Raw genomic sequence first — 11,494 nt, 5'->3', positions numbered from 1 at the left:
ACCACGATAAATCAGAGATCTTCCCACTGAGCATGAGAAATCTCATTTCAAATTAAGTTGGGAATCAAGACTGAGTTCTGAATAAAGGCGATAATTACTGTTTACCTCCAACTAGGAACAGTCTTTGCTCTCATCACACTTTCTGATAGGCGAGAAGGGTGACAGAACAGGGGGGTATTTGTCTAAATGACCCCCTGCATATACCAGCTGGTCCGTGTACACTGAAGTCCTGTCAAATAGAGGCCCCACTGCACAAACTCATACACAAAGCAACGACTCTACGCTGGTTATTTTATACCCCAGGGTGTTCTAAGTTACCTGAGTATCAAAAATGGTTAATTTTAAATCGCTTAAAGCACACACACACACACACACACCCCCCCCCCACACACACACCCCCACTTGGAAGCTTTAGGGTAGGAAAGAAGTTATCCTGAAACTCAACAATTGGAAATCAACTCTTAACAGTCCAGAATCACGGGTCTCATTTTGTGACTAACTGGGAATCAAGACAAAATACTGCTGTCTACCCAGACATTAGGAAATTTTTATTCTTTGAGGTAAAAACTGGGTTAGCTGTTTTTCTCTTCTTACTGGTCACAGTCTACATTTCCCTGCCTCTCCTTCAGCTAGGGATGGCCAGGTATCTGTGTTTTTGCTGATTTTGTGTGAGAAGTGGTGTGTACTGTATTCAGATCTGGCCCATAAAAACCCCTTGATTGTGATTCTCTCTTCCATCAGCTTCCAACTGAGTGTTGAAGGCCAGGGCAACTTCAGAAGCCATGTGAAAATGGCAGAACTGCTGGAAATCTGAGTCCCTGGATGACAGCATGGAGGAGAGCCTGCCATCCACTCTACTTCCACTGACCTGACCCACATTGGACTCTAAGTGAAGGAGAAATAAGGTTATATTGTGTTAAGCTACTGTTATTTGGGGTGGGTTTGCTACAGCCAAGCCCTGGTAGCACAGTGGTTAGTTAAGTGCTCAGCTGCTAACTGAAAAGTTAGCGGGTACCGGTCTGTGGAAGAAAGATGTAGCAGTATGCATCCGTAGAGGTTACAGCCTAGGAAACCCTATGGGGGCAGTTCTACTCTGTCACATGCGGGTCTGCTTGAGTCAGTTGGAACTGACTTGATGGCACCAGTTTTTGGTTGTTGTCATTAAAGCAGCTAGTCTATCTTACCTAATACAGGAATTGGTTACTGAAATGGGATGTTGCCATCACAAAAACCTAAAATATGACTTTGCCTTGGTGGTCAAGAAGGAACTGAAATGGAAAAATGGAGACCCATGTTATTCAAAAACCAACCAAACCAAATCCATTGTTGCTGTTGTTGACTCGTAGCCATCCTACAGGACAGAGTAGAACTGCCCCATAGTGTTTCCAAGGAGTGGGTGGTGGATTTGAACTGCCAACTTTTTGGTTAACAGCCACTGCCCCTAGCCACTGTGCCACCAAGCCTCCCCATGTTATTTGGGGGGGGGGGCGGGCAAAATATTTGTAAAACTGCTTCCTGTGACAGCTTGGATGGTTGACTACATTAACTATAAAGCCTGTAGATCTTCACAGGAGCCCTGAATCCTAGTCTAAGAGGAAAAGTTGAAAAATCATGTTAGTGTGTTGTCTTTTATATTACAAGCATCACAAGAGCTAAGCTAAAGAAAGAATTGGCTGGTTGTAAGCAGAAATGAAAACAGAACCATGAATCCTGGGGCCTTGCAGTAGGTCTCCTCCTTCTACACCCTAGATAATAAGAGCTAAATTTGAAGCGAGCTTTGAATACCAAGGCGCAGTAATAAGACTCAGCCCCACTGCAAAAATCGTATTAAGGTTTTCCCTCTCAAACCTATTTCAGATGAATTCAAAGTAGATGCCATTGAGAGAACAGAAGCGAGACAGCAAAGAAATGAAATGAGGCTTGAGAATTATGTATAGGAAAAAACTCTGGTTGTGGTTACTTGCATTCAGGATGGACTGGAAGCAAACAGATTAGATGTTTGAGTGTTACCAAGTAAACTGTTTTACCAAAGAAACCACGAGTCTAGACACTCTTCCAAGCCCTCCGGTCCCCAAGCGCGCACCAGTTGTAAGCTCTGAAAGCTGTGCAACTCCCAAGGAGGGCAGACTCAACACCTACTTCAGGTGGGGCTGTAGAGGACAGTGGACAAGAGAGCTCCTTCCAGAGCACATACTCAGAATCTATACAGGAACTTCTCCAACTCCTTCACAATGCCTGTCCACCACAATTTTCTAATTGTTAGGGTCAGCAACTGCCACATTTTCCATTCTTCCCTTTTCCAAACTGGATTTTTTAAAATTGTAGCTATTCTCTTCCTGCTCCATCACTGTATACAGGGTAGAAGCAGGTAACATCTTTTAGTTCAGGGTTTGCCAGACCACACAGAGCCACAATCAAGACCTGAAGGAGCGCACTGGGCATTCCAGGAGATTCTGAACTTCTAAGTCAAGGGGGGACCTAAGTGGCATCTGGGGCCTTTTCCTTTGAGGAAAGGGTATGTATGCTATGCGAGGTGAAATCGAGCAACGTTAGTTGACCAAACTACTCCTATTCTCCTTGGGCACCCAAATTGATATATACATATATTTTTGAAATAAATTTCACAGTCTCCCTTGCAATCTGGTATGGCTTTATGGCCGAGTTCCAGCCAACGAGGTGGATACAGGTGAGGTACAGTACCTCCATTTCTTGGTATGCTGAGTGACTGCTGATGTCTAAGGTAATCTTGGAAGTTACATGTTGAAGAGGGCAGAGCCCTGGTTGCCTAGGCCTGAAAGACTGCGTGGAGCAGAGTCCTCCCACCATATCAGACTGTTAGATGAGCAATCCAACCTTTGGATACAGTAACACTAGCTAACATCTAATGGGTACTATATGCCATGCACCGTTCTAAGCACCTTTCATGTATTAACTCATTTAACCCCTATAACCATCCCATGATACTTCCCATTGCAGAGATGGAGAAACTGAGGCACAGAAAGGCAATTTACCCACAATCACACAGCTAATAAGGGACAAAGCTGGAATTCAAGCCCAAGCAGCCTGGCTCTAGAAAGTAGAGTTTTGACCACTATATTGCCAGTGTTACTTCTATTACTGTGCATTAACCACTCATGAAGTTAAAAAAAACTCACCTCTTTTACATCAGCAGCTAGCCTTCCTCCTACAATGATTATCTAGAAAGAAGTTCCTTTAATGGCTCCAAGATGCCCATTTTTTCTGGGGTTCAGGCACATGTCCACGAGTTACAGTGCCTGGCTGTAAGTTATTTAAAGGGGTAGGGAGGTAGAAAAAAAAGTAATCGCCTCAATTTAAAATAAATTGATCAAACAGAAGTTGTATGATAAAAACTTTATTGTCTTAAATATCAAATGTTTTACACATTGCTTTTTCTCCAGAAAGTTCCTATTAAAAAAGAAAATAAAATATTTTGATTATTTAGGGCTGACTTACATTTCAGTATTCCACAGAAATTTAAACCCAAACGCATCTCACTCACTCAGCTGCAGACAGGTCCTGTGTTCAGGCCCTAAACCAATGGCACAACACAACCAACTTTGGGATTCCTGAGTTTGGTTCCCTTAAGTTCTCAGAGTTTCCCGAACTCTCAAAACCAAAGTGTTATGGAAATGACTGAGCTGCTGGCAAGCCTATTTTGTCAGTCACCCTAGTCCTTCTTGTAAGATGCAGTAGTCTCAAAGCTCGAAGAAAAGCCAGATCTTGCCCTACATGAGCGATTGCAATAAATGGAAAAAGGACAGAAGGGTTTCTATGAATTACAATTTGCCAAATATGGCTACAAAATTGGTCAAGAAAGCTTTCTTGAGGGCAAAGGCCATTAGCCCAACTCGCCATGAAGATGAGTTTGAATAAAAACAAGCAAATTAACTTTCATCCTAGATGCACATTGAAAAAAGCAAATTCAATCAGTATGTTGAACTGTTCTGAGTATCCCACCCAACTCTTTCAAAAGGATGGTCAGTAGAGTACAGAATGGAAATCTAATTATTCAAACAGGAGAGTCTGGATCGGTAGGTAGCATGGGCTCAGAAAGCTGTAGGTCTTCAGGGAAGGACAAAGAAGTCTGGGCAGCATCAGGTAATCTCAGAAGGAATCTAGACAAACAGATCCAGTTGCCTCTGGGAGAAAATTAACACAGGTCTACTCTTCTTCAGGCCACAGATGCATTTGCTCAAGGTTGCAGGTAAAACAGTCTTGTAAACAAAGTAACTTCCCAGGAGATGCATTTTCCTAGGAAAATATACCCCAGGATGCCCCTTCCCCACATCAGCTAATGAAAACCTTCTTAAAGTACATATTTAAAGAAAAATAGTTCTCTAAATATTATTCTAATTTTGCATTCCACACCCCCATCCGAAGTCTTCTGTAGTTTGCTTAACTTTCTTACGTAAAATGCTCTAAGCCCTATGCCCTTGAACTATTTGCAGACTTCTTACCACAAGATGGTGCCCTAAAATTAATCAGCTGTATCCTCTTACCTTTTACAGCCCCCTAAGGTCTACATTAGCAATCACCAAAACATAAAGGATAAACCTTTGAGAAGCTACCCTCTGAAGTCACTTGTAGTTACGATCCAGAAATTCTATCTGTATGCCTCAGGATAACAACATATGACATTTTAAATAATGCGTTAAAGAATGTCCCTTTGATGGAATCCTGTAGAAAAATTCAGTAGCTCCTTAAATGCTCTTGTAAATCAATTCTGCCCATCATTCTTGTCCTACAGCCATTCATTGCTTGTTCCATTTTCTGTTCTAGACCCCCATCTTCAATCCTGAACTCAGCTGCTTTAAAACAGCACACCCTGCAGAATCTTCTGCTACGTTCTGTTAGCCCAGATGTCAGTACTCCACAGTGGCTATGCTCTCAAATGGGGTGACAGGAGGATGCCACCCTGCATGGAAGGTCCTGATGGAAAGAAAGGTTGACGGTCACACGGACATGTATGCAGGGTCATCTGCCATTTACTTGTTGCACCTCTCCCATCCTGCCCATCCAAACCCCAGCACCGTCAATTTATTTCTGGATACCTGATTTCTTCAGATATTCCTACCAAACGTTAGAACATTTTTTGTTGTTGTTAGTTTCTGATTCCAATTTGAGCCTGATTTTCCCAATCTGCTATGAATTTAAACCAAATCATTCTAGTATGACTTTTAGATTAAAAACACGTTAATAGTCCAAAATAGATCTTGTTGGCTATCAATTGGCTCTTAAAGCTAACATCTGTTTCATGTCTCCCTACTAGACCGAAAGCTTCGCAAGGGCAAGATTTCAATCTGTTTTAGTCACACCTGTATCCCTGGTGTTCACCAGTGCCTGGCACACAGGTGCTCAACATGTTTGATGAATCAAAGAAATAACAATGAATTCTTGTTCAAAGACTCATACTGCATAGCATTCTAGAGTACCAGTTTTCTGTTCAAGTAAATAAGATTTTCTTGACCTTTTTCTCTGCCTTAACCTTCACAATAGTAATGGTATAACACAAAACACAATAAACATCTAGAAATCATTTTTGGTACACCTGATGCATAAATCCAGATTATAATCCCTCTATCTGGGGAAATCTAAGGATTTGGTGTAGTATAATTCTGAATCAGCTTAATAAAGGTGAGTCTTAGGGTCCCTCTATGCATGACCCCATTAAAATTTAATGGCTCTGCTATTTGGAAAAATTAAGGCACAAAAGAAAATCAAGTACATCAAATGTTCACACCTAAATTCTTTAACCAATGAACTCCTAGTAACACCTAATGTGGGACCACTGAAGTATAAAACTAAGCCAAATTTCACATTTTCAGCTACTTAAGGGCATTTTTTTAAGGGCATACTTTGAATTTACTGTTAAGAGGAACTGACATTTTTAATTATCTCAGAAAAAAAGCTATTTTTTATTTTATGGAACTCCAAACTGAAAGGTGATATTCATCTTCGGGGAAGGGAAACTTAGCCACAGACTATACTAAGTCACTAACATTTAAAGAAGTTTGGCTTTTTGGTGAGTATTTATGCTAGAAAATGGAAGAATGCACAACCCCGTTAGCTTCTCTTACCAATGATTACAAGTTTCAAATATGGGGCAGTTCAATTACTCCTGGTTAACCTGACTGTGGGTGGCAACAGGTAGGAAAAGGAAGTCAGAATTCACTTCCATTTTCCTGGACAGTTTTTTGCAAGGCTGTTCTTATATACGTGGTGGGACACAGGCCACCAAAGAATGTTTTCTGTCGATATAAAAATTGCTCACATTTTAATCAGTGTAAAATTACTTGTAGGATACATGCCAATACCACATGTACAGGACAGTTCACATACATATATTTATAAAACACATGAGCTGAGAAGTCAAACTAAATTTTTATGGCTTTCATTAGCTAGAAAGCTGTGGTAAGGGGAGAATAGGCAGACTCTTACTTTAATTGGCTATCTTAAAACCAAGGATACAGTCTCACACATCCTTCCATTTCTATGCAACCCTCTTGCTAGAGGCTGTCTCTCTCTTTCATATACATGGAGATAATGAGCTCCTATCCAGTTCCTTTGCTAAGCAAGTGTTACCTGTGTATGTTAATGGCTAAAGCCCAATCTATGGGAATGAAAGGCTAGTGGCTGATGTCTGGAGGCCAAAACAGGTACAATAGGAAATAATTCTCACTAGCTTCAGTGGGCAAAATCTATAGCCTACGTATACTTGTCCTGGTGCACTAGAACCGACAGGATATTCTACAGGAAACTGCAGAATTTATACAGGAGAATATCCCCTCCTCTCTTTGGTGAGCAAACAGAGACCACCCTTGGAGGTAAGCTCTGACCACAGAGATGTCCATTATTGTTTATGCCAAAGGAGCTGTCCAGTAAAGCTGTCCGTTACTGGTATGGATGGCTATTGGCAGTAATGTTGGCAACTGGATGGTTCCACAATGATTTGACCTTATTCTTAGAAGTTTATCTGTAATTTCTGCACTTCTAGAATTCTTAACATGTTGAACATTGAATAAAACTGACAATGAAGGTTCACTAGCATCATGCTCCCTAATACCTTTGTGTTCTAGAATTACTGAATTTAAGACTAATTAAAAAATCCTAACAATGTCAACAACTTTATTTTCACAGAAATGATAGACAGGAAATACGGTTTTAAAATTCAAAAACAACTCTATGTTGAAAAAATGACAAAAATTGACAAGGATATTTGGCAAATGGGTTAAAGTCAAAGTATTCCTAACAAGAATACGTGTAAAACTAGAGGCCTATTCAATTTTCTCATCAAAAATAAATATACACACATAAAAAGCTATCAAAATGAAACCTTTTCTAGGCTGATATTCTACATTCCACTTGGGACTGTTTCCCAAATCTCCACAGTTAAAATTCAGTGGCCATGCCTCTGAGCAGCACCCCAAAGTTTGTTCTGCTCACACAGAAAACTGTGAGGCCATCGTTCAGAGAGGGCCTTTTTGGAGGAGTCTACTGTCATTAATAAGTTCCCCCACACCACACCCACTCCATCCCATGGCCCCAAAGATCTGTAAGCTTAGAATACATTCTCAAACCACTCCCATAAAACAATCAAGAGTCCCACTGCATTGCTACTAGATTCTGCTTCAACCATAACACCAACCACTTAGTTACAATCATAGCTCTTAAGAGTCAGTTGACAGAAATCCTACAAGCAGTTTCCCAGTGCATCTTACATCTTTGGTGTAGGGCAAACAAAATCCACAACATGTGATTGTCGAAAAGGACATTTTAAAGACAAATCTGGCTAACCTGTCCTTCTGAGCGCCCTCTTGAAAACAGTAACGACAGCCCAGTCTGTCAACCATTTCCTAACTTCAGAAAGAATCATGATGCATCTGTGTGACTTCCCATCACATCACTAATGTCTTATAATATACGTACAAACATCACAGCAAAGGGAAAGAAAGGAGTTGGGACAGGGTCGAAGAGACATGTCTCTCAGGGCCCCTAAGTTAAAATTTCAAAAACTCCTGAGATACGAGCCTCCATTTTGATTGTGCTCAATGACTTCAATTTTGATGGGAAGAACAAGTTATCAAAGAGTCAGATTTTAGACAAAATTACTTAACACTAAGTTCACAAATCATCCTTGCAAAGCTTGTTTCAAACACATTGCTAACCGTAATCTGGAAGAATAATCAAGAATTACCATTCTTAAAATCTTTTTCAATAAAACCAAAATTTCAGATTTCTGCTAGGTACCTAAGAGAACAGTCTTCCAGGAAAGAATGATCTAATACCTATCCAGTCAGATTATTGCACAGCGGGGCCCACAGGGCAATGATTTCCAAGGGCGAGTCCTCTCTAAAAGGCCACATCTTAACTCTACACAGTAGACACAAATATGATGAATCTTGTTTAGAAAAGAAATTCCTGAGGAAAGAAAGGGATGGAAAACTCTACCAAGGTCACTTGAGTCAGAAACTGCAGTAACTATTTTCTATTGCCGTGAAGGACGCTCATCAAACAGACTGACCATTCCAAGCACCAAGATGAACCGGTGTTAAAATTATCACACTTCAACATTTCACTCAGTTCATGGCTCAAAACTGAGCTTTAGAACTTCTTAGTGGAAGATGAGTTTAGAAAAGAGATAAACTGCTGTCAATCAACCCAATAGTTGAACATAAATTGATCAAATAATCAATAAGGGTTGAGGTATGGTCAATGAGATGCTAGCAAACCCAATCTATAGCAAATTCCAGTGTTTAAGTGATTATTTTCCACTCACAGTTCTTGAAACATCACCAAGATGCTTATAAATGGAATTATATATATATAATTTTTTTTTTTTCTTTTTAAATCTGGGTAGCACCATGTTTCACTCTAATTCCCTCACAGTATCCCACCCAGTGTAATATTTGGCAATCCATGCAGCAGCCTGCAATATACAACGGAGCCCAAGTTTTAAACCCTCCCACTCACCCTATTGAAAGTCAAACCCTAAGCACACAAATAAAAAATACCACTCTAGGAGATATTAGTCAATTATTCTTCAATTTCCTGTTATAATTGATGAATCATAACATACAGAGCACTGAGTATTAACTCCAAACACCAGACTGTGGTCAAAAGTTTGTAACTTGACAATTGAGTCAACAAGCCATACCTTGCCTACAGCTCACACACACAGTCACAGTGTTAAGCTGATTTGTTTTTAGCTGCACGGGTGGTGGGATTTCTCATGGCTTCTGCTTTTCAAAGCATTCACTCTCATTGTAAAATGGTATGCTATACACAAAGCCATCAATTTTATTCCAGAATACATCATCTTAAAGAGAATAAAACGCTTTTGTATGCACATACTGCCAATACATTTAAAAAGCCCCAAATTTTAACAACTAGAATAGAGAAGTTCATCAGATAAGAGATCATAAATTACTTTGGCCAAGAAAAATCTTAAAAAAAAAAAAAAAAATCTGGCTCAACATTCTGCTTGCAGGTTTCTACTTACACTGTATGAGTGTGAGTGTGTATGTGGTGTGTGTGCATATAGCTTTCTTTAAGGGAATGGAGTACAGTCTAGCCCACTTTCCATGGTTATGTAGGAACTACAATGTTCTTTGCTAGCAAAACAAGAAGAGCAAGGTCTGCATTTCCGCCAACTCGATGCAAAGCCCCAAGAGCTTCCTGCAAAGTAAAGCCAGCATGGAGGATCCGGTCAATGTCTGCAGCAGGAAAAATCAATGGTGGAAGAATGGAGGGATGTGATGGGTGGCTGGCAGGTGGTTCAAACTCAAGGAACGGTCTGGTCACTTCACGACAGACATCTTCTCTGGTTTCAGGCCTGTTTGTCATTGGATTCTGCGTGCACTGACTCAAGTCTTTAACCAATATGAAACTGAATGGCAAGGGCTTAGTTTGCTCAGAAATCTGGTTGAGTGCATCCTCACCTGCTAAAAGTTTGGGGGAAGCTTCTGTACCCAGGGTGCAGTGCAGTTGATCAGGTGTTTTAGCTGAGGCTAGAGGGACAGAACTTCTGTCGTTTACTGATTCCCTAGACCTGGGGACACTTTCTTGATCAGTATGCATGCCATCACTTGGACCCCTGCAGTTAATATTTTCTATATCCTCTATTCCAGTGCCAGGTGAAGTGCCTGTTAATGTTTCTGTCTTCGCCGATACAGGTACAGCCTGGTGGAAGGAGACTGGTGAATGCTGTTCTTCCTGGGTAGTTGGAAGAGCCTCATTTTGGGTCCATAATTCAGAAAGGTCTTGAGTATTTGTTTGGCCCTCAGCTCCTGTTTCTGATCGGCTGACAACTTCTTCAGATGTATTTTCTGAAGCTGGGTTACTACTAATGACTAAAAGCTCATGAAGTTCCTTCAAAGCTGTCGTTATAGATGAATATGATTCCTCTGTTGACTCCACAGAGGGCTGACAACTGCCACAAAGACTTAAAGAGGGGGAATAATTGCCATATTCTTTATTTGTTGCAGACATTTCAACATTAGTTTCTTGGAGCTGTAAATCCTGAGTGGAAATGGAATTAGATAAAATTTCAGATGAAGGGTTACATTTTGATGTTTCTACTTCCATTAAGGGATTATCTAGCGTGGCATCAGATGCACCAATGTTCTTGACACTGGCATTCTGACTGCCTGCTGAATTAAACACAGCAACCAGGGACTCTTCAACAATGTCTACTTCCATAAGTGTTTCCAAATTAGAGCAGCCAAAGCATCCTGATGGTAGAGTATTTTTCTCTGTACCTAGGTCTACGTTCTGCCTGTCCCCTTTCATCTCATCTTCTAAATCAACACATTTTTGTTGGTTCCATTGCCTTTCTCTAAGAAGTTCAGGGTCCCCTGTGTTACAAAGATGTTCTGGGTCATGCGAAGCATTCTGTTCTACAACCTCGTGCTGTTCATTCCCTGGTTCTTCATGGTGCTGAAGGCCATTTACTTGACTCAGATTCTGATATTCTGGATGCCAGCCCTCTTCGCTGAGAAACATTTGCGGTTCACGCATCCTAGTAGTTGCGACAGATAAACCAGTTTCCTGTCTTGTATAGAGATGAATTTTGAGGCCCTGGGTGCTTTCTTCAGTAGACTTCTTTAGATTATCTGCAACGACTGCTTCTTTTGATGAATTCTTCAAAGGCATAGATGCACTCTGGTCTGCTGGAGCACTGTCTGTTGAAGAAGCATGATCAGAAAGATCCTGTAGAGGAAGAAGATGCTCTATCTTTTCAGAGGTTATCTGGAACTCAGCTGAAGCCTTCGAAGCCTTGACAGTTTCAGGTTCAAGGCTATCTGGGTCACTGGGCTTTGCAGGGCAGACCGAAGCAGAGACAGAGCGAGTAAGACTCGTATGATTACCAATCTCAGGACTCTGTCCTGAAGGATGGGCTAGATGGTTAAATCCATCTGAAGTTGGTAACGATGACATTCCCAGTGAGGTAGTTTCTTTACCGCTTTTCTCTATA

The 11,494-nt window shown here is 40.9% G+C and overlaps 1 protein-coding gene across 4 annotated transcripts in view; it reads right to left on the bottom strand.

Moving 5' to 3' along the window:
* Positions 1-3,384: 3,384 nt before the first annotated feature.
* Positions 3,385-11,494, bottom strand: part of DDI2 (DNA damage inducible 1 homolog 2) — a 40,992-nt gene continuing 32,882 nt past the window's right edge. For 3 of the 4 annotated variants that reach the window (XM_049878000.1, XM_049878002.1, XM_049878003.1), the window contains one exon: positions 3,385-11,489. In XM_049878000.1, the coding sequence (XP_049733957.1) occupies positions 9,607-11,489 (1,883 nt within the window). In that variant the 3' untranslated portion in view covers positions 3,385-9,606. The remainder of the gene's footprint in view (positions 11,490-11,494) is intronic. The other variant, XM_049878004.1, reaches the window with a different exon arrangement.

The sequence above is a fragment of the Elephas maximus genome, chromosome 3 (genome assembly GCF_024166365.1).
Source record: "Elephas maximus indicus isolate mEleMax1 chromosome 3, mEleMax1 primary haplotype, whole genome shotgun sequence".
Classification (NCBI taxonomy): Eukaryota; Metazoa; Chordata; class Mammalia; order Proboscidea; family Elephantidae; genus Elephas; species Elephas maximus.
Note: the sequence above shows the minus strand (reverse complement) of the source record. Positions and strands in the feature narration are given on the sequence as shown.